Source organism: Salmo salar, chromosome 01, assembly GCF_965601325.2.
Source record: "Salmo salar chromosome 01, fSalSal1, whole genome shotgun sequence".
In the NCBI taxonomy this organism is placed as follows: domain Eukaryota; kingdom Metazoa; phylum Chordata; class Actinopteri; order Salmoniformes; family Salmonidae; genus Salmo; species Salmo salar.
Window position 1 is genome coordinate 118,815,380 of NC_138291.1, and position 27,698 is coordinate 118,843,077.

General features: G+C 47.4%; 1 protein-coding gene across 3 annotated transcripts; it reads left to right on the top strand.

Annotated features, from left to right (window-relative positions):
• Positions 1-1,883: 1,883 nt before the first annotated feature.
• fa53b (FAM53B) lies at positions 1,884-27,616 on the top strand. 3 transcript variants are annotated; one of them, XM_082973586.1, is made up of 6 exons: positions 1,884-2,106; positions 11,066-11,161; positions 19,184-19,399; positions 23,061-23,118; positions 24,143-24,996; positions 26,890-27,569. In XM_082973586.1, exons 3-6 carry the CDS (start codon positions 19,295-19,297, stop codon positions 27,220-27,222), a joined length of 1,350 nt encoding a protein of 449 aa, XP_082829712.1. In that variant the 5' UTR covers positions 1,884-2,106; positions 11,066-11,161; positions 19,184-19,294; the 3' UTR covers positions 27,223-27,569.
• The last annotated feature ends 82 nt before the right edge of the window (positions 27,617-27,698 follow it).

Genomic DNA, 27,698 nt, shown 5'->3' on the forward strand with positions numbered 1-27,698 from the left:
ACATCTGCTTGTCAAAAGTAGTGCACTACATAGGGAATAGGGTGCCATTTTGGATGCATTCCATGACTCACGCTATGAGGACCAATGATGTATATAAACCCTGGATTTCTGATGCTATGCATTGGCCAATAAGATGTTTTGAAAGCTATCGGTCAGCCATGTTGGAACTCAGAAAAGCAGTCCTTCATAGGAATTAATGGAAATCTACAGTATTTCATTGAAATGTTTCAAGGATAAAATTACATGCATTTTAAGTATTTCTGTTGTTGTAGTGGGGACAATAATTTTCGTACTTTCTAAAAATTATAGGTTTTTATATATTTTATTTGTATGTTTAGCTCACATAATATAATTTTAAAGTATGTATTAAGGTGTCTATAACCAAATAAACGTGTCAAGAACAAATGTAGACATTAATAAATGTATTTCTATAGGTTTCTAAATATTCTTTACGTCTGGTGGGGGAGTGGCAAGATGGAGGCATGGTGGATTCAAAACAGCGCTCCCTGGCAAGTCTTCTAGTGTAATTTATAAATCATTGATTAGGACACATCTCATCATTCTGGACAGCAAAAACTGGTCATTCACAAGACCTTTCTATTCAAATCAAACTTTATTTGTCACATGTGCCGAATACAACAGGTGTAGACCTTACAGTTAAATGCTTACCTACAAGCCCATAACCAACAATGCAGTTTTAAGAAAATTAAAAAAAAATATAAATATTACAAATAGTTAAGGAGCAACAATAAAATAACAATGGCGAGGCTATATATACAGGGGGTTCCGGTACAGAGTCAATGTGGAGGCTATATACAGGGGGTTCCGGTACAGAGTCAATGTGGAGGCTATATACAGGGGGTTCCGGTACAGAGTCAATGTGGAGGCTATATACAGGGGGTACCGGTACAGAGTCAATGTGGAGACTATATACAGGGGGTTCCGGTACAGAGTCAATGTGTGGGGGCACCGGTTAGTCAAAGTAATTGAGGTAATATGTACATGTAGGTAGAGGTAAAGTGACTTTGCACAGATAATAAACAGACAGTAGCAGCAACGTAAAAATGGGTCGGTGGGGTGGGCACAATGCAAATAGTCCGCGTAGCCATTTGATGAACTGTTCTAGAGTCTTATGGCTTTGGGGGGTAGAAGTCTTTTAGGACCTAGAATTGGCGCCCCGCTACTCCTCTAATCCGACAATTAGAATATATAATCAAACATGACTAGTGGTGAAATGCAGTTAACCCTCAAATAAATTGGACCACATTTGCAACTTTTCCTGGACCAAAAACAAGTGTTCTATTGACATACTACATTATATTATGCAAATATCTGGTGGTATTCCAGTGACATCATCCCAACCCATAATGCTTTTAGGTTATTTGAAAACACTTTAAAATAAACTTCCACTGTCAGACTATTTGCTCAGAAAGTAAAAAAAAAAAACACATTTCAGTAGTTTTGGCAATATAACTATGGTTATTAACCAATCCTTCATCGTGGTTTACACATACTTGTGCATTGTGTAATCTTTGTACATATTACCACATTTTTCACAAAGTTGCTTACGGTCAGACAACAACTATTACAAACATTAAATCTGACTTATTTTTTGTATATGTGCTTTCGATTACAGCGGTGTGGATGAGACCATAGTTTAGGTGAGGCGGCCGCTATGTGATTGGTAAACGTCTGGTACAGTATCTCTCACTATCTTTACAAAAGTTTTGATTATTGACCGTATCAAAACTTTCATAACCACATAATGTATCGCTAAATGGTGCGACAGCCTTGTTGATGATATTAATCAGTAGACCGACCACCCCCCCTACGAGTTATAAACGGTTCGCTCCAAAGTGCATGTTGTCACATGTAGACTCTGGCTCAGTGTCTGGTAGTTGTGAGTTCAGTCTCCTGCTTGTGTGCAACACGGGAACTTTCAACTCACTGCTTAAGTCTTTTTTTTGTTGGTTTGGTTGTTGTTGCAGTAGCTATGTTTTTGCAACAGAAAAACAACAACTTAAAAGACGATTTAGCATTTCTAACTTTAAGTTGGTGTGTTAGTTTGTCAGGTATTGGACCATCGAGGTGTGCAGCTTGATTCTCGTGAGTTATAACACTGTTTAGCTACTATAGTAACATTGTTTAGCTACTATAGTTACACTGTTTAGCTACTATAGTTACACTGTTTAGCTACTATAGTTACACTGTTTAGCTACTATAGTTACACTGTTTAGCTACTATAGTTACACTGTTTAGCTACTATAGTTATAACACTGTTTAGCTACTATAGTTACACTGTTTAGCTACTATAGTTACACTGTTTAGCTACTATAGTTACACTGTTTAGCTACTATAGTAACACTGTTTAGCTACTATAGTAACACTGTTTAGCTACTATAGTAACACTGTTTAGCTACTATAGTTACACTGTTTAGCTACTATAGTTACACTGTTTAGCTACTATAGTAACACTGTTTAGCTACTATAGTAACACTGTTTAGCTACTATAGTTACACTGTTTAGCTACTATAGTAACACTGTTTAGCTACTATAGTTACACTGTTTAGCTACTATAGTAACACTGTTTAGCTACTATAGTTACACATTTGAGCTAGTATAGTTACACTGTTTAGCTACTATAGTTACACTGTTTAGCTACTATAGTTACACATTTGAGCTACTATAGTTACACTGTTTAGCTACTATAGTAACACTGTTTAGCTACTATAGTTACACTGTTTAGCTACTATAGTTACACTATTTAGCTACTATAGTAACACTGTTTAGCTACTATAGTAACACTGTTTAGCTACTATAGTTACACTGTTTAGCTACTATAGTTACACTGTTTAGCTACTATAGTAACACTGTTTAGCTACTATAGTAACACTGTTTAGCTACTATAGTGACACTGTTTAGCTACTATAGTAACACTGTTTAGCTACTATAGTAACACTGTTTAGCTACTATAGTTACACTGTTTAGCTACTATAGTAACACTGTTTAGCTACTATAGTTACACATTTGAGCTAGTATAGTTACACTGTTTAGCAACTATAGTTACACTGTTTAGCTACTATAGTTTCACATTTGAGCTACTATAGTTACACTGTTTAGCTACTATAGTAACACTGTTTAGCTACTATAGTAACACTGTTTAGCTACTATAGTTATAACACTGTTTAGCTACTATAGTAACACTGTTTAGCTACTATAGTAACACTGTTTAGCTACTATAGTTACACTGTTTAGCTACCATAGTAACACTGTTTAGCTACCATAGTTACACATTTGAGCTACCATAGTTACATGTTAGCTAGGAGAGTCTAGGTTAGCATGCTAGGTAGCTGTGCTGCTAGGCTACCAAGCCATCTAGCTGGCTGCATAGAAAGCTAGCTAGTAGTAAACGTGCTTACCCCGAGGTAGGCTTATGTCAAAGACAAATATTTGTGTGTTTGTATGATTTAACAAGTTATTATTCAGTCATTAAGCTTGCTATGTAACTATGTCTGATAGGAAGGAAACTGTTACAGCTACAAAGTTTGCTACTTTGCTCCCTTTTGTCTAGCCAGTTGTTCAGCCCTAGTTAGTAAGCATAGAAAAACAACTGGTATACTAGCAAAGATGTTCATGAGATAACTGGTTGATTAAAATGGTCTCATTTGTCAAATTAGTTAGCAATTGATGTGTGAAAATGTTGCTACATTTCATCACAACTGTCAAAGAAATGGAGGTTGAATGTTCTTTATTGTACTGCGGATAACACTTTTCTGTAAAACTAACTAAAATGTGTTTACTAGCTCTGCCTTCGAGGAACATGGCTTGGACTCAGTAGTAGCTAGTTTTTATGGGTATCTACTACTACCAACTAGCCTCTACTATAGCAGTCTGCTAGCTAGTGGTGTTATGTTGGAAAGTCCTGCTCTGCGAAATGCCTTTCTCTTTTCAAAACCATGTCATTGTGTTAAGCGACTTTATCCAGGAGAGATTTTGTCGGGTCTGAACTTGGCTTTTGTACTGCTGCGTTGCTGTCCCCTTAAATCAAATCAATCCAGAATGAACTGTAGGAAATAGGGGAGTTGTTGGTAACTTTTTAATGGCTGTTGTAATTAATTGGGCGCATTGTTACTATCATTTTCATCCCATGACTTTAACAAGCAGATCCTGTGGCAGGAATATGTATCTTTGAGCTATAAAGTATCAAGCAGCATTTATAGATCTTAACATTTCACTTATTCAGAACTTATTTTACCATAAGAGAATGTTCATAATGACTAATGTTCCTCTCAGGTAGGTCGGGTTGACATGCTATCCAATATAACGTGGACCCATAATGTGGTCAACGACAGGATGTTGGCTTGCTATTTAACTTTCTCTATTAACAATGTGTAGGACCATGATATTTAGCCTGTATCTCAATACTGTACTATTTCTTGCTGATCAACATCAGTTGTCAGATGAGAGAGCGAGGGATCCAATAAGGTGATTGCTACGCCAACTAGATTTTAGAAGCAGGTCTCTTCATATTGTGTTATTACTGTATATAGCAGTTTGTGGCCTTTTCCCCCCCAAGGTTAAAACGCGTGTGTGTGTGTGTGCGGGTGGGTGTGTGTGTGTGTGTGTGTGTGTGTGTGTGTGTGTGTGTGTGTGTGTGTGTGTGTGTGTGTGTGTGTGGGTGTGTGTGTGTGTGTGTGTGTGTGTGTGTGTGTGTGTGTGTGTGCGTGTAACATTCGGTGGTCTTCTGCAACACCAACCTGCCTGCCAAACTCCTTTCCTTTTCAGAGGGACTTTGGAAACAACCAGACCTAGATAGTTTATGTGTGTTGCTTGGGCCATATTTAGATAGTTAAGCCTTATCATAGTCATTTGAGGAAGTGGAGCCAGAGAAGGGGATCGTTCATGGTAAACAGTCAGGCGTTTTGAGTCATACGTTAACATGTGGTATTACACCTCTTGATCTTTATCACAACTGGATGTGAGAATATGTCGACAGTTGTGGTTTAGTTATTACAGTCACAGGGCTCCGTTTAGCTGAGGCAGCAGGACAGAGTGTTGCGATGACTCTTGCGGTTATTGTCCATGTACGCTATTAAATAGCTCAGTGACAATGCAGTTAGACGTGTTTTATTTTTTTTAATTTAAGGTTGATTGGGAGTGTCTCGAGATTACTCACAGAACCTCACCTTCCCGTGGACTAGATATTTGGCCTAATGCTGACAAGCCTAACATTTTAGAAAAGGGACTTTTAAGACTGTGTCCTAAGTCGTTCCCTATTCCCTTTATAGTGTACTACTTTTGGGCCCATAGGGGCTCAAAGTAGTGGACGATATAGGGAATAGGATGCCGCTTGGGATGCAACCTTCTTCCCATGTTATCTTATGACATTCAATAGGCCTGCCCTACCTGCAGTGTAGGTTGGCCCTGTTACTTTAATGGGCATGCATATTCATGTCGACATTGACAGGGCTGGTGGAAAGACATGTTGTTTAAACACCTCCACCATTCTCTCGTTTCTGAACCATGGAGGCCTGTATAGACGTCAACCAACCCGGTGCTGTTGTTTCCTAACCCACGGTGTTGTTGTTGTTTCCTAACCCACAGTGTTGTTGTTGATTCCTAACCCACGGTGGTGGTGTTGTTGTTTCCTAACCCACGGTGCTGTTGTTTCCTAACCCACGGTGTTGTTGCTGTTTCCTAACCCACGGTGTTGTTTCCTAACCCACGGTGTTGTTGTTGTTTCCTAACCCACGGTGTTGTTGTTGTTTCCTAACCCACGGTGCTGTTGTTGTTTCCTAACCCACGGTGGTATTTCCTAACCCACGGTGGTGCTGTTGTTGTTTCCTAACCCACGGTGTTGTTTCCTAACCCACGGTGGTGTTGTTGTTGTTTCCTAACCCACGGTGGTGTTGTTGTTGTTTCCTAACCCACGGTGCTGTTGTTGTTGTTTCCTAACCCACGGTGCTGTTGTTGTTGTTTCCTAACCCACAGTGTTGTTGTTGTTTCCTAACCCACGGTGTTGTTGTTGTTTCCTAACCCACGGTGCTGTTATTGTTTTCTAACCCACGGTGGTGTTTCCTAACCCACGGTGGTGTTTCCTAACCCACGGGGGTGCTGTTGTTGTTTCCTAACCCACGGTGTTGTTTCCTAACCCACGGTGGTGTTGTTGTTGTTTCCTAACCCACGGTGCTGTTGTTGTTGTTTCCTAACCCACGGTGGTGGTGTTGTTGTTGTTTCCTAACCCACGGTGCTGTTGTTGTTTCCTAACACACGGTGCTGTTGTTGTTGTTTCCTAACCCACGGTGGTGTTTCCTTACCCACGGTGGTGGTGTTGTTGTTTCCAAACCCACGGTACTGTTGTTGTTTCCTAACCCACGGTGTTGTTGTTGTTTCCTAACCCACGGTGTTGTTGTTGTTTCCTGACCCACGGTGCTGTTGTTGTTTCCTAACACACGGTGTTGATGTTGTTTCCTAACCCACGGTGCTGTTATTGTTTTCTAACCCACGGTGGTGTTTCCTAACCCACGGTGGTGTTTCCTAACCCACGGTGGTGCTGTTGTTGTTTCCTAACCCACGGTGTTGTTTCCTAACCCACGGTGGTGTTGTTGTTGTTTCCTAACCCACGGTGCTGTTGTTGTTGTTTCCTAACCCACGGTGTTGTTGTTGTTTCCTAACCCACGGTGTTGTTGTTGTTTCCTAACACACGGTGGTGTTTCCTAACCCACGGTGGTGCTGTTGTTGTTTCCTAACCCACGGTGCTGTTGTTGTTGTTTCCTAACCCACGGTGGTGGTGTTGTTTCCTAACCCACGGTGCTGTTGTTGTTTCCTAACCCACGGTGTTGCTGTTGTTGTTGTTTCTTAACCCATGGTGTTGTTGTTTCCTAACCCACGGTGTTGTTGTTGTTTCCTAACACACGGTGCTGTTGTTGTTGTTTCTTAACCCACGGTGGTGTTGTTGTTGTTGTTTCCTAGCCCACGGTGCTGTTGTTGTTTCCTAACCCACAGTGTTGCTGTTGTTGTTGTTTCTTAACCCACGGTGCTGGTGCTGTTGTTGTTTCCTAGCCCACGGTGCTGTTGTTGTTTCCTAACCCATGGTGTTGTTGTTGTTATTGTTTCCTAACCCACGGTGCTGCTGTTGTTGTTTCCTAACCCATGTATACGGTGCTGTTGATGTTTCCTAACCCACGGTGCTGTTGTTGTTTCCTAACCCACGGTGCTGTTGTTGTTTCCTAACCCACGGTGCTGTTGCTGTTTCCTAACCCACGGTGGTGGTGTTGTTGTTGCTGTTTCCTAACCCACTGTGGTGTTGTTGTTGTTGCTGTTTCCTAACCCACGGTGTTGTTGTTGTTTCCTAACCCACGATGCTGTTGTTGTTTCCTAACCCACGGTGTTGTTGTTGTTTCCTAACCAACAGTGCAGTTGTTGTTTCCTAGCCCACGGTGGTGGTGTTGTTGTTGTTGTTTCCTAACCCACGGTGTTGTTGCTGTTTCCTAACCCACGGTGGTGGTGTTGTTGTTTCCTAACCCACGGTGTTGTTGCTGTTTCCTAACCCACGGTGGTGGTGTTGTTGATTCCTAACCCACGGTGTTGTTGCTGTTTCCTAACCCACGGTGGTGGTGTTGTTGTTTCCTAACCCACGGTGCTGTTGTTGTCTCCTGACCCACGGTGTTGTTGTTTCCTAACCCACGGTGTTGTTGCTGTTTCCTAACCCACGGTGCTGTTGTTGTTTCCTAACCCACGGTGTTGCTGTTGTTGTTGTTTCTTAACCCATGGTGTTGTTGTTGTTGTTTCCTAACCCACGGTGTTGTTGTTATTTCCTAACACACGGTGCTGTTGTTGTTGTTTCTTAACCCACGGTGGTGTTGTTGTTGTTGTTTCCTAGCCCACGGTGCTGTTGTTGTTTCCTAACCCACGGTGTTGCTGTTGTTTCTTAACCCACGGTGCTGGTGCTGTTGTTGTTTCCTAGCCCACGGTGCTGTTGTTGTTTCCTAACCCATGGTGTTGTTGTTGTTTCCTAACCCACGGTGTTGTTGTTGTTATTGTTTCCTAACCCACGGTGCTGCTGTTGTTGTTTCCTAACCCATGTATACGGTGCTGTTGATGTTTCCTAACCCACGGTGCTGTTTTTGTTTCCTAACCCACGGTGCTGTTGTTGTTTCCTAACCCACGGTGCTGTTGCTGTTTCCTAACCCACGGTGGTGGTGTTGTTGTTGCTGTTTCCTAACCCACTGTGGTGTTGTTGTTGTTGATGTTTCCTAACCCACGGTGTTGTTGTTGTTTCCTAACCCACGGTGCTGTTGTTGTTTCCTAACCCACAGTGCTGTTGTTGTTTCCTAACCCACGGTGTTGTTGTTGTTTCCTAACCAACAGTGCTGTTGTTGTTTCCTAGCCCACGGTGGTGGTGTTGTTGTTGTTGTTTCCTAACCCACGGTGTTGTTGCTGTTTCCTAACCCACGGTGGTGGTGTTGTTGTTTCCAAACCCATGGTGTTGTTGTTGTTTCTTAACTCACGGTGGTGGTGTTGTTGATTCCTAACCCACGGTGTTGTTGCTGTTTCCTAACCCACGGTGGTGGTGTTGTTGTTTCCTAACCCACGGTGCTGTTGTTGTCTCCTGACCCACGGTGTTGTTGTTTCCTAACCCACGGTGTTGTTGCTGTTTCCTAACCCATGGTGGTGGTGTTGTTGTTTCCTAACCCACGGTGTTGTTGCTGTTTCCTAACCCACGGTGCTCTTGTTGTTTCCTAACCCACGGTGGTGGTGTTGTTGTTGTTGTTGTTTCCTAACCCACGGTGTTGTTGTTGTTTCCTAACACACGGTGCTGTTGTTGTTGTTTCTTAACCCACGGTGGTGTTGTTGTTGTTGTTTCCTAACCCACGGTGCTGTTGTTGTTTCCTAACCCACGTTGTTGTTGTTGATTCCTAACCCACGGTACTGTTGTTGTTTCCTAACCCACGGTACTGTTGTTGTTCCCTAACTCACGGTGCTGTTGTTGTTTTCTAACCCACGGTGCTGGTGTTGTTTCCTAACCCACGGTGTTGTTGTTGTTTCCTAACCCACGGCGTTGTTGTTTCCTAACCCATGTATACAGTGCTGTTGTTGCAGTCTGTAGGCCTTCTTTATATAAAGTAAACCCACTAAAAAGCAGGCCTCTTTGCCTTGGCTGCCATGCATAGGCTTGCTAGGTGGGTCTTTGTGTTTATGGTAAGTGGCTGGGGCAGCTGCATGCTTATGAAACCATTACTGTGTCCCACTAGTCTCTCAGACACGGCTCAGGGTCTCCTAAACCCTAAACCATTACTGTGTCCCACTAGTCTCTCAGACACGGCTCAGGGCCTCCTAAACCCTAAACCATTACTGTGTCCCACTAGTCTCTCTGACACGGCTCAGGGCCTCCTAAACCCTAAACCATTACTGTGTCCCACTAGTCTCTCAGACACGGCTCAGGGCCTAAACCCTAAACCATTACTGTGTCCCACTAGTCTCTCAGACACGGCTCAGGGCCTCCACAACCCTAAACCATTACTGTGTCCCACTAGTCTCTCAGACACGGCTCAGGGCCTCCACAACCCTAAACCATTACTGTGTCCCACTAGTCTCTCAGACACGGCTCAGGGCCTCCTAAACCATTACTGTCTCCCACTAGTCTCTCAGACACGGCTCAGGGCCTCCTAAACCCTAAACCATTACTGTGTCCCACTAGTCTCTCAGACACGGCTCAGGGCCTCCTAAACCCTAAACCATTACTGTGTCCCACTAGTCTCTCAGACACGGCTCAGGGCCTCCTAAACCATTACTGTGTCCCACTAGTCTCTCAGACACGGCTCAGGGCCTCCTAAACCCTAAACCATTACTGTCTCCCACTAGTCTCTCAGACACGGCTCAAATTGTTTTTGACGCACAAAACAATTTAGGCAACAGGGGATCTTGATTCAGAAGGGGGTTGAATATCTGCTGTAACCATGAAGCTTGATCTTGACATGTAGCCGCTTAGCTAGCAAGTTAGCAAACCAGATGCATAGCTGGAACCCTCTTAGATGTCCTATAGTTTTATAAAGCAGTAGTGTAGCTCGCAGTACCGCATGATGAGGGTGCACCCAACCTAGATGTTTCAGTATGGTAGAATGGCACTCCAATGGGAGAATTATAGTGTCATGTCCCCAAGTCAACTTCAGGGAAACCTAAGACGATGCCTAGTCGTCTCCTGTCTGTAATGTGGTCATCTCCTCTCTGTAATAAGCCTTTAGCCGGCCAAAAATAGGACTAATTGATGTACTGTTATCTCCAGAGCACTTTAACCACCAAAATCCTGCTTTGACAAATTTGAATACTTTTCACCAACCCAGGCCTAGCTGTCAAGGTTCTGTATCGTACAACCCGTTCACCAACCCAGGCCTAACTGTCAAGGTTCTGTATCGTACAACCCGTTCACCAACCCAGGCCTAACTGTCAAGGTTCTGTATCGTACAACCCGTTCACCAACCCAGGCCTAACTGTCAAGGTTCTGTATCGTACAACCCGTTCACCAACCCAGGCCTAACTGTCAAGGTTCTGTATCGTACAACCCGTTCACCAACCCAGGCCTAACTGTCAAGGTTCTGTATCATACAACCCGTTCACCAACCCAGGCCTAACTGTCAAGGTTCTGTATCGTACAACCCGTTCACCAACCCAGGCCTAACTTGTCAAGTCTCAAGGTTCTGTATCGTACAACCCGTTCACCAACCCAGGCCTAACTGTCAAGGTTCTGTATTGTACAACCTGTTCACCAACCCAGGCCTAACTGTCAAGGTTCTGTATCATACAACACGTTCACCAACCCAGGCCTAACTGTCAAGGTTCTGTATCATACAACCCGTTCACCAACCCAGGCCTAACTGTCAAGGTTCTGTATCGTACAACCCGTTCACCAACCCAGGCCTAACTGTCAAGGTTATGTATCGTACAACCCGTTCACCAACCCAGGCCTAACTTGTCAAGTCTCAAGGTTCTGTATCGTACGGGTATTTTAATAGTGAAGATTTTGTGATGTAGCAACAAGAGTTCTGAACCGGTTTTCTTTTCTCAGTCTTTTTAGTGTTCCCACTGTTCCTGTCCTGTCCTGTATACCATGTCAACATAGACCATCAGGACATAGGAAGACGTCTAGGGCATATGAACCGAGGTACATGAGATGCCGTGTGGATCATTTCCAAGCTGAATGCAGCGCTGAAAGGAATGTCCCAGCAGCCAATAGCTAAGGGACAGAGTTAGCTAGTAGAGCCATTTCAAGAACATGACTGGTTCTTCTCAAGCACTAGCCTCTGGTCCCAGATCTGTTTCTGCTGTTTTGCCAACTCCTATGGTCATTCTCACATGCATGACAATGACCATAGAGGTTGGCAAGACAGCAGAAACTGATCTGGGACCAGGCTACTTGATCACCAGCTAGCAGTAGTATAAATGGGTGATTTGGGCTAGACTTCATCCCCGGGGTGGAGTTGTTGGGCCTGCCTCAGGTGCTCACTGCCTAGCTAGCAGACACTAGGATTAAGCTACAGTACAGACGAGGGCTACAATCCTGAGACCATTTGACCCAGTCCCTGGGGCCCTGGTGGAACACAGCCGGGTCTTTGTTGGAACACAGCCGGGTCTCTGGTGGAACACAGCCGGGGCCCTGGTGGAACACAGCCGGGTCTCTGGTGGGACACAGCCGGGGCCCTGGTGGAACACAGCCGGGTCTTTGTTGGAACACAGCCGGGTCTCTGGTGGGACAGCCGGGTCTCTGGTGGAACACAGCCGGGTGTCTGGTGGAACACAGCCGGGTGTCTGGTGGGACACAGCCGGGTGTCTGGTGGGACACAGCCGGATCTCTGGTGGGACACAGCCGGGGCCCTGGTGGGACACAGCCGGGTATCTGGTGGAACACAGCCGGGTCTCTGGTGGGACACAGCCGGGTCTCTGGTGGGACACAGCCGGGTCTCTGGTGGAACACAGCCGGGGCCCTGGTGGAACACAGCCGGATCTCTGGTGGAACACAGCTGGGTCTCTGGTGGAACACAACCGGGTCTATGTTGGGACCCAGCCGGGTCTCTGTTGGGACCCAGCCGGGTCTCTGGTGGAACACTTACCCAGCGTCAGATGAACTAGTGGATACTGTTTGTATATGTCTCTGTGTGCAGTATGAAGGAAGTAAGGGGTAGTTTTGCGAGCCAATGCTAACTAGCCAGAATCTCACATTTATCCCTTTTTTAAAAGTTGTACATTAGATCTGATGCTTACAGCTTCTGGTCACCAATAAGCTTCCTACTAATGACCAGTGGAGTTATCCTACTGTAGACCTATATAGGCTACTTTATTGTCCCATCGATTTCAGTTAGGGGGCTATTGTCAAATGTGGAGTCAGAGTATCACGGGCTCTGGTCAAAAGTAGTGCACTATATTGGGAAAAAATACGGTGCCATTTTGGGCCTCAGACGTTGTATGTAGGTCAGTTCTCAGTTTGAAATGGTTTCAGAATATTGAATGATTTGATCCTGTGAACTAGTCTGTTGGGTGTTTTCTAATAAGGTAATCACAGAAATCCAGTAGGTTCTGGGGAGAGATGAGGGGGGGATCTGAACTGAATGACTACCGACCGGGTAGCGCTCTCTTCCGTTGTCATGAAGTGCTTCGAGAGGCTAGTCAAAGACCACATCACCTCCTCCGTCCTCCCCGACACACTCGACCCTCTCCAATTCATCTACCGCCCTGGCAGCTCCACTGATGACACAATCGCAATATCACTGCACGCTGCCCTCACCCACCTGGATAAAAGGAACGTATATGTGAGGATGCTGTTCGTTGACTTCAGCTCGGCCTTCAATACCATAGTGTCCTATCGGTTCGTTACAAAGCTCATGGCCCTGGGTCTGAACTCCTCCCTGTGCAACTGGGTCCTGGGCTTCCTGACGGGCCGCCCCCAGGTGGTGAAGGTAGGAAACATTACCTCGTCTACACTGATCCTCAACACGGGGGCCCCACAAGGTTGTGTCATCAGTCCCCCCCTGTATAACTACGACTGCGTGGCCTCACACCGTTCCAACTCCATCATCAAGTTGGCTGACGACGTGACAATAGTAGACCTGATTACCAACAATGACCAGACGGCCTACAGGGAGGAAGTAGGCACTCTGACGGCGTGGTGCCAGGTAAACAACCTCTCTCTCAACGTTAACAAAACAAAGGAGCTGATTGTGGACTTCAAGAGGAACAAAGCTGGACACGCCTCCATCCTCATCAACGGGGCCACCGTGGAAACGGTCAATAACTTCAAATTCCTCGGCGTACACATCTCAGAGAAGCTGAAATGGTCTAACCACACGGACACCGTAGTAAAGTGACAACAGCGACTCTTCAACCTCTGGATGCTGAAGAATTCCGGCCTGTCCCTGAGGGCCCTCAGTGTTCTACAGGAGCACCATCGAGAGCATACTGTCGGGCTGCATCACAGCCTGGTACGGCAACTCTACCTCCGCGGATCGTAAGGCTCTTCAGAGGGTTACACGTGCAGCCGAACACACCATTGGTCCCTACAGGACACCTACAACACCAGGTGTCACAAGAAGGCCAAGAACATCATCAGGGACCCCAGCCACCAGAGCCACGCCCTGTTCTCCCTGCTTCAATCACTCAGACAAGGGCAGTACAGGAGCATCATGGCAAAAACTGAAAGACTGGCCAATAGTTTCTACTCTCAGACCATCAGACTGCTGAATAGCCACCACTATCTGTCTCCTAGAGATGAACATACATTGGTGCGAAAAGTGCAACTCAATCCCAGAACAACAGCAAAGGACCTTGTGAAGATGCTGGAGGAAACAGGTACAAATGTATCTATATCCACAGTAAAATTTGTCCTATATTGACATAACCTGAAAGGCCACTCAGCAAGGAAGAAGCCAATGCTCCAAAACTGCCATACTACGGTTTGCAACTGCACATGGGGACAAAGGTCGTACTTTTTGGAGAAATGTCCTCTGGTCTGATGACACAAAAATATAACTGTTTGGCCATAATGACCGTCGTTATGTTATAGGAAAAAGGGGGAGGCTTGCAAGCCGAAGAACACCATCCCAACCATGAAGCACGGGGGTGGCAGCATCATGTTGTGGGGGTGCTTTGCTGCAGGAGGGACTGGTGCTCTTCACAAAATAGATCACATTATGAGGAGGGAAAATTATGTGGATATATTGAAGCAAAATCTCAAGACGTCAGTCAGGAAGTTAAAGCTGGTCGCAAATGGGTTTTCCAAATGGACAATGAGGTAGGCCTTGAAATACATCCACAGGTACACCTCCAATTGACTCAAATTATGTCAATTAGCCTACCAGAAGGTTCTAAAGCCATGACATAATTTTCTGGAATTTTCCAAGCTGTTAACAGGCACGGTCAACTTAGTGTATGTAAACTTCTGACCCACTAGAATTGTGATACAGTGAAATAATCTGTCTGTAAACAATTGTGCATGACAAGTCATTTTTCCAACAAAAGTAGATGTCCTAACCGACTTGCCAAAACTATAGAAATTTGTGGAGTGGTTGAAAAACAAGTTTTAGTGGTTAGAGCGTTGGGCCAGTAACCGAAAGGTTGCTGGATCAAATCCCCGAGCTGACAAGGTAAAAATCTGTCGTTCTGCCCCTGAACAAGGCAGTTCTGTTCCCTGGTAGGCCGTCATAGTAAATATGAATTAGTTGTTAAGTGGCTAAATAAAGGTTAAAAGTTGGGGGGTTTTGTAATTATTTTACCCCTTTTTTCTCCCCAATTTTGTGCTTGTTACAGTCTTGTCTCATCGCTGCCACTCCCGTACGGACTTGGGAGAGGTGAAGGTCGAGAGCCATGTGTCCTCCGAAACACAACCCAACCTAGCCGCACTGCTTCTTGACACAATGCCCATCCAAACCGGAAGCCATCCGCACCAATGTGTCGGAGGAAACACCGTACACCTGGTTAGCGTGCACTCCGCCCGGCCCGCCACAGGAGTCGCTAGTGTGCGATGAGACAAGGATATCCCTGCCGGCCAAACCCTCCCTAACCCGGACAACAGGGCCTGGGCTCAAACCCACAATCTCTGGTGGCACAGCTAGCACTGCGATGCAGTGCCTTAGACCACTGCACCACCCGGGAGGCCAAGGATAAGAAAGTTAGGCAGTTCTAGAGCAATAATAAACTTAAAGGAAAGATTTAACCATTTTTTATTATTATCATTGCATCATATGATGCAAAACATCATACGACTGTATTTCTGCCTGCTAGCTCAGATACCATGAGACCATGAGATGACCCTGGGAATCGATGCTAGCTCAGATACCATGAGATGACCCTGGGAATCGATGCTAGCTCAGATACCATGAGACCATGAGATGACCCTGGGAATCGATGCTAGCTCAGATACCATGAGACCATGAGATGACCCTGGGAATCGATGCTAGCTCAGATACCATGAGACCATGAGATGACCCTGGGAATCGATGCTAGCTCAGATACCATGAGACCATGAGATGACCCTGGGAATCGATGCTAGCTCAGATACCATGAGATGACCCTGAGAATCGATGCTAGCTCGGAGACCATGAGATGACCCTGGGAATCGATGCTAGCTCAGATACCATGAGATGACCCTGGGAATCGATGCTAGCTCAGATACCATGAGACCATGAGATGACCCTGGGAATCGATGCTAGCTCTGATACCATGAGACCATGAGATGACCCTGGGAATCGATGCTAGCTCAGATACCATGAGACCATGAGATGACCCTGGGAATCGATGCTAGTTCAGATACCATGAGACCATGAGATGACCCTGGGAATCGATGCTAGCTCAGATACCATGAGACCATGAGATGACCCTGGGAATCGATGCTAGCTCAGATACCATGAGATGACCCTGGGAATCGATGCTAGCTCGGAGACCATGAGATGACCCTGGGAATCGATGCTAGCTCAGATACCATGAGATGACCCTGTGAATCGATAGAACATTTCTGAGACACAAATATGATGTAACATTTTTTTTTAAGGCTCTCTTAAACTGCAGTCTCAACTTGTTCTCTACAGGATCACACTAACGCATAATGCAATTCTTCTAACTGAATAGCCTACCCATTTCTCAATTTGTTCTGTACTGAACACAGAAACCTTGCAGCTCTCCTCCCATCAGCCCCAGAACAGCTCAGAGTGACCCAGCTCTGCTCCTATCAGTTCCAGAACAGCTCAGGGCAACCCAGCTCTGGTCCTATCAGCCCCAGAACAGCTCAGGGTGACCCAGCTCTGCTCCTATCAGCTCCAGAACAGCTCAGGGTGACTCAGTTCAGAGTATTCTACACTGTTGTGTATATCCATACTCCTGTCCTCATTTGGCACTGTGGTTTCCTCTAGACCCAGTTGTTTCTCTCTGGTGTTTTAATGCACAAGATGGCCTTAGCTGTTTCAGCAACTTTATACACCTCAGAAATGCCACTGTTGAAAGGCTGACTGTGACCACAGAGGAAGTCTTTGTCTCTGTTCTCCATCACTAATCAAGCCCAATACTGCAGAGAGACGTCGCAACTTCTAACACCCCAAAATAGTATTCCGCGGTCGAGAGGCTCGCTGGTTAAAACTGGCACATTTACAGACCTGTTTATTAATGTGCACTGTCCCTGTAAAAACTAAATAAAGTAACAGACAGCACTAGCAGCATGTCTAGGTACTCCTGGGACAGCCAGACTGTCACTAACTTTAAGCATCAGCTGTCAGAGCAGCTTACAGATCATTGCACCTGTACATAGCCCATCTGTAAATAGCCCATCCAACTACCTCATCCCCATATTGTTATTTATTTTTGTTGCTCCTTTGCACCCCAGTATCTCTACTTGCACATTCATCTTCTGCACATCTATCACTCCAGTGTTTAATTGCTAAATTGTAATTACTTCGCCACTACGGCCTATTTATTGCCTTTCCTCCCTTATCTTACCTCATTTGCGCACACTGTATATAGATTTTTTTTTCTATTGTGTTATTGACTGTACGTTTGTTTATTCCATGTGTAACTCTGTGTTTGTGTCGCACTGCTTTGCTTTATCTTGGCCAGGTCGCAGTTGTAAATGAGAACTGTCCTACCTGGTTAAATGTACATTTTAAAAAAGACAGGACTAGCAGCATGTCTAGGGACTCCTGGGACAGACAGTAGTTAGCTTTAAAGTTTCGTCCCTGCATGAGAAACCAGAGGCCCTGCTAAACTGTAACCAGGCAGGGGGTCAGAGCCGTGTTGCTAACCAGGCAGGGGGTCAGAGCCGTGTTGCTAACCAGGCTGGGGGTCAGAGCCGTGTTGCTAACTAGGCAGGGGGTCAGAGCCGTGTTGCTAACCAGGCAGGGGGTCAGAGCCGTGTTGCTAACCAGGCAGGGGGTCAGAGCCGTGTTGCTAACCAGGCTGGGGGTCAGAGCCGTGTTGCTAACTAGGCAGGGGGTCAGAGCCGTGTTGCTAACCAGGCAGGGGGTCAGAGCCGTGTTGCTAACCAGGCAGGGGGTCAGAGCCGTCACCTGCTGTGTGATTTTATGTGCCTGATTCATCCAGTCACTTACTGAGGGCCCATGTTACCAGCTAGTGTCCAGTCCAGAGCCTTATGGGTAATGTATTACATGGACCTCCTCAGCTCCAACTAGTCCAGAGCCAATTTAGCTCTTTTTAAAGCATTCCAAATATTAAAGCTGCAAATATGTAACTTTTTTTCGGACCTGATCAAATTCTCATAGAAATGTGAGTTATAGATCTGTCGTTCTTATTGAAAGCAAGTCTAAGAAGCGGTAGATGTGTTCTATGTGCACAATTTCTAGGCTTCACGTTCTTAAGTTTCATTTTTGTGTCTTTTTGGTTTTGTTTCAAACAGATGAAAATACAATATTTTTTGTTTATTGACAAGATATTTCCCAGCGGTTAAGATGGTACAAACCCTAACCCGGACGACGCTGGGCCAATTGTGTGCCGCCCTATGGGACTCCCAATCACGGCCGGTTGTGATACAGACCACTGCACCAATCGGGAGCCCAATTAGGCAACCTATTAGAATTTTAGCAACCAGGAAATGGCGTGACGTCCTGTCTCAAGTTGCTGTGACTTGATGTGATCACTGTTAGGCCTAGTGATGGAGATCATGCGGTATGGTCACGATGGTCAGTCAGCCCCCTGCAGTCTTGTGATGAGTTTATATTCTGACTTCTCTCCTCTCTGTCAGCTCGTATTGTTTCCCCTCTCTGTTCATTATGATCAAGACAAAACGCCTTTGTTCCACAGACAACAGCTCTCTCCCCTTCCTCCTCGCTCTCTCCCCTTCCTCCTCGCTCTCTCCCCTTCCTCCTCTCTCTCCTGCCTCCCTGCTCTCTCCTCTTTCTCCTGCCTCCCTGCTCTCTCCTCTCCCTCCTCACTCTCTCCTCCCTCCTCGCGCTCTCCTCCCTCCCAGCGCTCTCCTCCTCTCTGCAGTTGTTCTGTCATTCATCTGACCCTCTCTTCACCCAACCCCTCTTCACACCCTCTGTGCAGTCCTCATCTCATCTCCTACTATCTTCAGACCCTCTGTGCAGTCCTCATCTCAGCTCCTACTATCTTCAGACCCTCTGTGCAGTCCTCATCTCCTCCTATCTTCAGACCCTCTGTGGAGTCCTCATCTCAGACCCTCTGTGCAGTCCTCATCTCAGACCCTCTGCAGTCCTCATCTCAGACCCTCTGTGCAGTCCTCATCTCAGACACTCTGTGCAGTCCTCATCTCATCTCCTACTGTGGTTCTGGATTGAATGGATCTTGTCCAACCACTGACTTTCTCCTTTTGGTATCTGCAAGAGCGTGTCGTTGGAAAACTCAAATTCTGATGAGACTCTGACTGTGTCTGTCTGAGCTGAGCTGCCAGAGAGCTTAAAACAGCACTGCGCCTGGGTCTGGAGAGATGCAGTAGCCTGGTCCCAGATCTGTTTGTACGGTATCGCCGACTCCCATGATCATTGTCATTTCCATTGCAAACAGATCTTGGATCAGGCTTATGAGAGAGCCCCTTCAGGGATTCTTACTGACCGCCCCACAGTTCAGCTGGAACATGAGATCTGGGTTGAGGGTTGTTGAGAAATTAAGGTCCTAAACTCCAGGAATGGACAGAATTCTAATCCCTTTGATCGTCTGTGTGTTTCTGCGACAGACGGAGTGACAGGAAGTAGACATTCCAGGAGGTGCTGAGGATCGTCAAGATGGCCTCCATCACCAACCCCATTCACAGCCCAATGCGCTGGAATAGAGTGTGGCGGCGGAGATGTGGGGCGGCGTTGCCATGGTGATCATTTACGCACAAATTACTAGAAAAGAAACCGGGTGTCGACGATGTGAAGTCCAAAGTCAAGAGACGGATTTGGAGCTGGTGAGAAGTTCTCCCCAAGCACACACACACCTTTGTATATGACTTTGTTATTTGCGTATATTCTATGTGATTGTATGTTTGTACTGTGTTTAGTCAGTATGCTGATGTTAACCATCCTGTCAGTCGGTAGGAAACACCAAGCCCAGTGTTTAGTCAGTATGCCGATGTCAACCATCCTGTCAGTCGGTAGGAAACACCAAGCTCAGTGTTTAGTCAGTATGCTGATGTCAACCATCCTGTCAGTCGGTAGGAAACACCAAGCCCAGTGTTTAGTCAGTATGCTGATGTCAACCATCCTGTCAGTCGGTAGGAAACACCAAGCCCAGTGTTTAGTCAGTATGCTGATGTCAACCATCCTGTCAGTCGGTAGGAAACACCAAGCTCAGTGTTTAGTCAGTATGCTGATGTAAACCATCCTGTCAGTCGGTAGGAAAACACCAAGCTCAGTGTAGAATAACGTCTTGATGCTGTCTAATCTAACTGCCACGTTCTTCACCATCCCAAAGATGGAACAGTTTACTGCCTTACAGTATAATAAATGATTGTCCTATTCAATATAAAGACTATCTATCAACCTATTCCACTATAAAGGGGAATATGGCTGTTCCATTTGGGATGCGTCCTGTGACTACAGAGGTTGGGTTTGATGCTGTAAGCCTTTACTAATGGACTTAGGCCTGACTTCACTCCAACTCAAATGCATTGCTTTCAACTGCTATCGTTTCCATTCAGGAAGTGATGGAAAACACTCTTACATTATTTGAACATTACTCACTTGATTAAAATGATAGTTTTTATTACATTGAATCATGATTGAATGGTAAAAGCTCAGCATGTTATCACGAGGGACTGAAGGAAGGCTGTGTCATGTAGTTCCTTCCATTCTGGAGGCCTCTTGTTTCCTTCCGTTCTGGAGGCCTCTTGTTTTCTTCCGTTCCGGAGGCCTCTTGTTTCCTTCCGTTCTGGAGGCCTCTTGTTTCCTTCTGTTCCGGAGGCCTCTTGTTTCCTTCCGTTCTGGAGGCCTCTTGTTTTCTTCCGTTCCGGAGGCCTCTTGTTTCCTTCCATTCCGGAGGCCTATTGTTTCCTTCCATTCCGGAGGCCTATTGTTTCCTTCTGTTCCGGAGGCCTCTTGTTTCCTTCCATTCCGGAGGCCTCTTGTTTCCTTCTGTTCCGGAGGCCTCTTGTTTCCTTCTGTTCCGGAGGCCTCTTGTTTCCTTCCGTTCTGGAGGCCTCTTGTTTTCTTCTGTTCCGGAGGCCTCTTGTTTCCTTCTGTTCCGGAGGCCTCTTGTTTCCTTCCGTTCTGGAGGCCTCTTGTTTTCTTCCGTTCCGGAGGCCTCTTGTTTCCTTCCGTTCCGGAGGCCTCTTGTTTCCTTCCGTTCCGGAGGCCTCTTGTTTTCTTCCGTTCCGGAGGCCTCTTGTTTCCTTCCATTCCGGAGGCCTCTTGTTTCCATCCATTCCGGAGGACTCTTGTTTCATTCCATTCATTACTCTTCTGAAAAACAAAGGGCCGTTATCTATAAAGTCCACTACTTTTGACCATGGCCCATAGGGTTCTGGTCAACAGTAGTGGACTATATCACTCAACCTTTAGAAACAACAAGGCTGGTCAACTCTGACTCGTGTTTCTCACCGGAGAAGAGAAGTGTTCAGAGTGAAAATTCTCCCTGTAATGTGGACTGAGTTTGCTCTCTGTCCACGTGAAACGTCATCATCATGCCCAATCTCAAGACTGATCCTCAGTTTAAAGTCGAGACTGGACTGACTATGACTGTGTCTTTTAAAGGGCACCCTATTTCTAATACAGTCACATGACTTTGGTCCAGAGCTCTATAGGCCAATATGTAGTGGATAAGAGGCCATTTTAGATGTCCCCAGGGGGAATCCATTCCACAGTCACAGCTGCAGTCACCCTCTCTAACGTCCTCTTTCATGCCACATTTACATAGACCTACAAAAACACACGCACACACACACACACACACACACACACACACACACACACACACACACACACACACACACACACACACACACACACACACACACTGGTAGAGACTATTGTTTTTGTGGTTTGCAGTAGACCCATCTTTGCATTACATATCTAGGGGGTAGGTGATGCTAGCTTACACTTCCTGTTTCATTATGTAGAGTTCTGTGTATGTACAGACAGAACATTAGGCTACAGTGGTGAGGTGACTTGGTGACGGAACGTTAAGCTCCAGTGGTGAGGTGACTTGGTGACAGAACATTACGCTACAGTGGTGAGGTGACTTGGTGACGGAACGTTAAGCTCCAGTGGTGAGGTGACTTGATGACAGAACGTTAAGCTTCAGTGGTGAGGTGACTTGGTGACAGAACGTTAAGCTCCAGTGGTGAGGGGACTTGGTGACAGAACATTAAGCAGCCGGTGGTGAGGTGACAGGACGTTAAGCTCCAGTGGTGAGGTGACAGAACGTTAAGCTCCAGTGGTTAGGTGACTTGGTGACAGAACGTTAAGCTCCAGTGGTGAGGTGACTTGTTGACAGAACGTTAAGCTCCAGTAGTGAGGTGATGGAACGTTAAGCTCCAGTGGTGAGGTGACTTGGTGACAGAACATTAAGCTCCAGTAGTGAGGTGACAGAACGTTAAGCTCCAGTGGTGAGGTGACTTGGTGACAGAACGTTAAGCTCCAGTGGTGAGATGACTTGGTGACGGAACGTTAAGCTCCAGTGGTGAGGTGACTTGGTGACAGAACGTTAAGCTCCAGTGGTGAGGTGACTTGGTGACAGAACGTTAAGCTCCAGTAGTGAGGTGACAGAACGTTAAGCTCCAGTGGTGAGGTGACTTGGTGACAGAACGTTAAGCTCCAGTAGTGAGGTGACAGAACGTTAAGCTCCAGTGGTGAGGTGACTTGGTGACAGAACGTTAAGCTCCAGTGGTGAGATGACTTGGTGGCGGAACGTTAAGCTCCAGTGGTGGGGTGACTTGGTGACAGAACGTTAAGCTCCAGTGGTGAGGTGACTTGGTGACAGAACATTAAGCTCCAGTGGTGAGATGACTTGGTGACGGAACGTTAAGCTCCAGTGGTGAGGTGACTTGGTGACAGAACGTTAAGCTCCAGTGGTGAGGTGACTTGGTGATAGAACGTTAAGCTCCAGTAGTGAGGTGACAGAACGTTAAGCTCCAGTGGTGAGGTGACTTGGTGACAGAACGTTAAGCTCCAGTGGTGAGATGACTTGGTGACGGAACGTTAAGCTCCAGTGGTGAGGTGACTTGGTGACAGAACGTTAAGCTCCAGTGGTGAGGTGACTTGGTGACAGAACGTTAAGCTCCAGTGGTGAGTTAGGGTGACTTGGTGACAGAACGTTATGCTCCAGTGGTGCGGTGACTTGGTGACAGAACGTTAAGCTCCAGTGGTGAGGTGACTTGGTGACAGAACGTTAAGCTCCAGGTTGAGGTGACTTGGTGACAGAACGTTAAGCTCCAGTGGTGAGGTGACTTGGTGACAGAACGTTAAGCTCCAGGTTGAGGTGACTTGGTGACAGAACGTTAAGCTCCAGTGGTGAGGTGACTTGGTGACAGAACGTTAAGCTCCAGTGGTGAGGTAGGCTGACTTGGTGGAGGGGCTTTCCAACCCAAAGGGAGATGTTGTTTCCTGATGTCATGTCTTGTGTTTCCACAGATCAAGGCAGAGACCATGAGCCTCCAGGGGGCAGCACTCTTCTCTTGCGGAGTCATGGGTGAGTGTGGATATAATGGCTCTAGGAGTGGCCCATGGACTAGGTCTAATGTCTCTAGGAGTGGCCCATGGACTAGGTCTAATGTCTCTAGGAGTGGCCCATGGACTAGGCCTAACGTCTCTAGGAGTGGCCCATGGACTAGGTCTAATGGCTGTAGGAGTGGCCCATGGACTAGGCCTAATGTCTCTCGGAGTGGCCCATGGACTAGGCCTAATGGCTGTAGGAGTGGCCCATGGACTAGGCCTAATGGCTGTAGGAGTGGCCCATGGACTAGGCCTAATGTCTCTAGGAGTGGCCCATGGACTAGGCCCAATGGCTCTAGGAGTGGCCCATGGACTAAGCCCAATGGCTCTAGGAGTGGCCCATGGACTAGGCCCAATGGCTCTAGGAGTGGCCCATGGACTAAGCCCAATGGCTCTAGGAGTGGCCCATGGACTAGGTCTAATGGCTGTAGGAGTGGCCCATGGACTAGGCCCAATGGCTGTAGGAGTGGCCCATGGACTAGGCCCAATGGCTCTAGGAGTGGCCCATGGACTAGGCCCAATGGCTGTAGGAGTGGTTCATGGACTAGGCCTAATGGCTGTAGGAGTGGCCCATGGACTAGGCCTAATGTCTCTAGGAGTGGCCCATGGACTAGGCCCAATGGCTGTAGGAGTGGCCCATGGACTAGGCCCAATGGCTGTAGGAGTGGCCCATGGACTAGGCCTAATGGCTGTAGGAGTGGCTCATGGACTAGGTCTAATGGCTCTAGGAGTGGCCCATGGACTAGGCCCAATGGCTCTAGGAGTGGCCCATGGACTAGGCCCAATGGCTGTAGGAGTGGCCCATGGACTAGGCCCAATGGCTCTAGGAGTGGCCCATGGACTAGGCCTAATGTCTCTAGGAGTGGCCCATGGACTAGGCCTAATGTCTCTAGGAGTGGCCCATGGACTAGGCCCAATGGCTGTAGGAGTGGCCCATGGACTAGGCCCAATGTGTTGTCGGCTATGTGTTCCCCCCTGACTATTTCCATGTTGTGTTTCAGAGACCGGCAGCAGGTGGGGTGACGTGGATCTGGGCCTGGGGTGTTATGGAGCCCTGCATCACCAGAGACCCTCAGTGGAGTCCAGTTGCCTGGAGAACCTGTGGAATGTCCTGCCCTCTGAGGTTCTACCCCCACACTACTACCAGAGCCCAGTCCGCTGGGGGGACAGAGACGCAGGACTGGGTCCCACCAGCATCACCTCCATCCCAGGCACCATCACCAGTCTGCTACAGGACCTGAGCCTGGGTGAGGCGTCAGCCGCTTCAGCCTTCTCACCCTCCACCACTCCACCCTCCAAGCGCCAGTGCCGCTCCCTCTCCTGCTCAGAGGACCTGGGAGGCTGTCGGTCGGCCTGGAGGCCCCAGGGGTCCGGGGTGTGGACAGCTGTGGCGAAGAGGCGATGCCACAGCGGAGGAAGTGTCCAGAGAGGATTTGCAACAGGAGGAGGGACACGCTGTCAGCAGCTAGGGTTCCCTGCCATGCAGCGTAGCTCCAGCTTCAGCCTGCCAGCTCGCTCCAACACCCTCTCCCTGGATCTCCCTGGCTTTACCCCCTGCCCTTCTTACTCTTTAGCCCCCCCCTCTTACTCCTCCCTGTCCTCAGAGCCCCCCAGGCCCTTCCTCTACCTCTCTCATGAACAGATCTGCCTCCCAGAGATCCAGGGAGGCCCAGCGTTGCCCCTGAGCTCCCCAGACTCCACCCCAGAGATGAAGCGTCGTGCTGGGCAAGGGGGGCTGGCCCGGAGTCGCTCTCAGCCCTGCGTCCTCAACGACAAGAAGATGGGTATGAAGCGGAGGAGACCAGCCGACTCACACAAACAGAGGCCTTCTCTGGACCTGACCAAGATGACACAGGTTAGAGGGTCTGGTCTGCTAGCTAGCTCAGTCAGTCAGCCACACTCCCAGCTGGAGGGTCTGGTCTGCTAGCTAGCTCAGTCAGTCAGCCACACTCCCAGCTGGAGGGTCTGGTCTGCTAGCTAGCTCAGTCAGTCAGCCACACTCCCAGCTGGAGGGTCTGGTCTGCTAGCTAGCTCAGTCAGTCAGCCACACTCCCAGCTGGAGGGTCTGGTCTGCTAGCTAGCTCAGCCAGTCAGCCACACTCCCAGCTGGAGGGTCTGGTCTGCTAGCTAGCTCAGTCAGTCAGCCACACTCCCAGCTGGAGGGTCTGGTCTGCTAGCTAGCTCAGTCAGTCAGCCACACTCCCAGCTGGAGGGTCTGGTCTGCTAGCTAGCTCAGTCAGTCAGCCACACTCCCAGCTGGAGGGTCTGGTCTGCTAGCTAGCTCAGTCAGTCAGCCACACTCCCAGCTGGAGGGTCTGGTCTGCTAGCTAGCTCAGTCAGTCAGCCACACTCTCAGCTGGAGGGTCTGGTCTGCTAGCTAGTGTTAATGTTGCGACAGTTCGTTTCTGGTAACAGAACAAATAGTCAGCACATAGTAACTTCTGATTTAGCTGTACTTTAATTAATGCAAACACGTGTGTGGTAAATGGGTTGTTCGTATATACGGTCTCGCTGTTTTACCTCGCAGGGCAAAACAGAGAAGAGAACGACACCTCCTTTGTTCTCTCTTTTATTCTCTGACAGAGTTAGTTCCCGCTCAATGCTGGCCTGTCAGAGGGAGGAGGAGCGTGGTTTAAACTTGCTCCTCCTGTCGTCGGCGTGTAGGCTGATCCCAGCGTCGTGACGCACTTCCTGTTGCCGGTTCTAGTTCTTGTCTTCAACAGATGATTTACTCGTAGTTTATGTACTTAGCATAGCTTCCCCAGTATTATAAAGGTTATGCATATAAATAGCCAGTTCAACCCTAACATTAGCTCAGCCAGTCAGCCACACTCCCAGCTGGAGGGTCTGGTCTGCTAGCTAGCTCAGTCAGTCAGCCACACTCCCAGCTGGAGGGTCTGGTCTGCTAGCTAGCTCAGCCAGTCAGCCACACTCCCAGCTGGAGGGTCTGGTCTGCTAGCTAGCTCAGTCAGTCAGCCACACTCCCAGCTGGAGGGTCTGGTCTGCTAGCTAGCTCAGTCAGTCATCCACACTCTCAGCTGGAGGGTCTGGTCTGCTAGCTAGCTCAGTCAGTCATCCACACTCCCAGCTGGAGGGTCTGGTCTGCTAGCTAGCTCAGTCAGTCAGCCACACTCCCAGCTGGAGGGTCTGGTCTGCTAGCTAGCTCAGTCAGTCAGCCACACTCCCAGCTGGAGGGTCTGGTCTGCTAGCTAGCTCAGTCAGTCAGCCACACTCCCAGCTGGAGGATCTGGTCTGCTAGCTAGCTCAGTCAGTCAGCCACACTCCCAGCTGGAGGATCTGGTCTGCTAGCTAGCTCAAATCTTTCCTGTACTGTTAGGTAAACCAAACAAAAAGGTCAAGGTGTGTGCGCGTGTGTGCGCGTGTGCGCGTGTGTGTGTGTGTGTGTGTGTGTGTGTGTGTGTGTGTGTGTGTGTGTGTGTGTGTGTGTGTGTGTGTGTGTGTGTGTGTGTGTGTTCTTCTTCAACCACTATTATTGAACAAGTCCAATACTGTCCATGTAGCCAGCGAAATATAGCATCTCCATGGAAACCAACTGTAGAGTAACTGCCAATGCTGCTCATGGGGACTGACTGAGTATGTCTGTTCAATATCCTGCATGTTGTGTAAATCTCTCTCCTCTCTACCCCAGTCCAGTCCTGGTTTGATTTAGTTTCTGCTTTTTCCTGTGTGACCAAAATAAATATTCATAACAAAAATGTTGTTTTGTTGTTGTTGTTTTTATCCACAGAAACTTCGGAATTTCCAAAGCCTCAGCTGCCCTGGGATCACTGGGAACGACAGCTATCAATCAACCCAGTGCCTGATCCCTCTGAGGACCACTGACCAATGTGAGACTGACTTCACCTCCGCAGGCGATCAGGGATTGGACGATCCAACCGCCAGCTCCAAAGAGGGCGGAGTCGTCACCGGTGTCTCTAGGGAGGAGGATCCAGCCATCTCCATCGAGGAGCTGGATTGGCTGAGCTGCCCGGTCTGCGATGACGTGACAGCCACTGGCATTAGGAAGGATGTGTATCAGCTGGGAGGAGATCTGGACATTGATCAGATCGAGAGGAACTGAACCGGGTCGTGTTCATTAGGCACCGAACGGAAGAAAACAGACTGAAACGGGGAGGGAGAACCTGGATATGTCCAATGAGAAATGCTGCAAAATATTACTGCATATTGTTTTTCTCATGTTCCCGAATGAATATGACCCTGAACTATACTTACCACCCTCAGGGGAATGGGACTGAATGAATATGACCCTGAACTATACTTACCACCCTCAGGGGAAAGGGACTGAATGAATATGATGCTAATAGCGTTTAATATTCTTTATTTTTTAACAAGTTGTTACTACAACGCTATGTCAGTAAAACATGAACATATTTCTATTGGAATAAACATGGTTGTTTTACATGTTAATCTACTGTCTTCAGATATATGAATATAAACTCAGTAACAACAAAAAAGCCGTCCTCTCACTGTCAACTGTGTTTATTTTCAGCAAACTTAACGTGTGTAAATATTTGTATGAACACAACAAGATTCAAC

What these genes read in the sequence shown, in the direction of transcription:
- fa53b (XM_082973586.1), top strand. Translation starts at nt 19,295, where the DNA reads ATGTGGGGCGGCGTTGCCATGGTGATCATTTACGCACAAATTACTAGA. An exon ending in AAGAGACGGATTTGGAGCTG is followed by an intron (nt 19,400 to 23,060) that starts GTGAGAAGTTCT and finishes GTGTTTCCACAG; the next exon opens with ATCAAGGCAGAGACCATGAG. An exon ending in CTTCTCTTGCGGAGTCATGG is followed by an intron (nt 23,119 to 24,142) that starts GTGAGTGTGGAT and finishes GTTGTGTTTCAG; the next exon opens with AGACCGGCAGCAGGTGGGGT.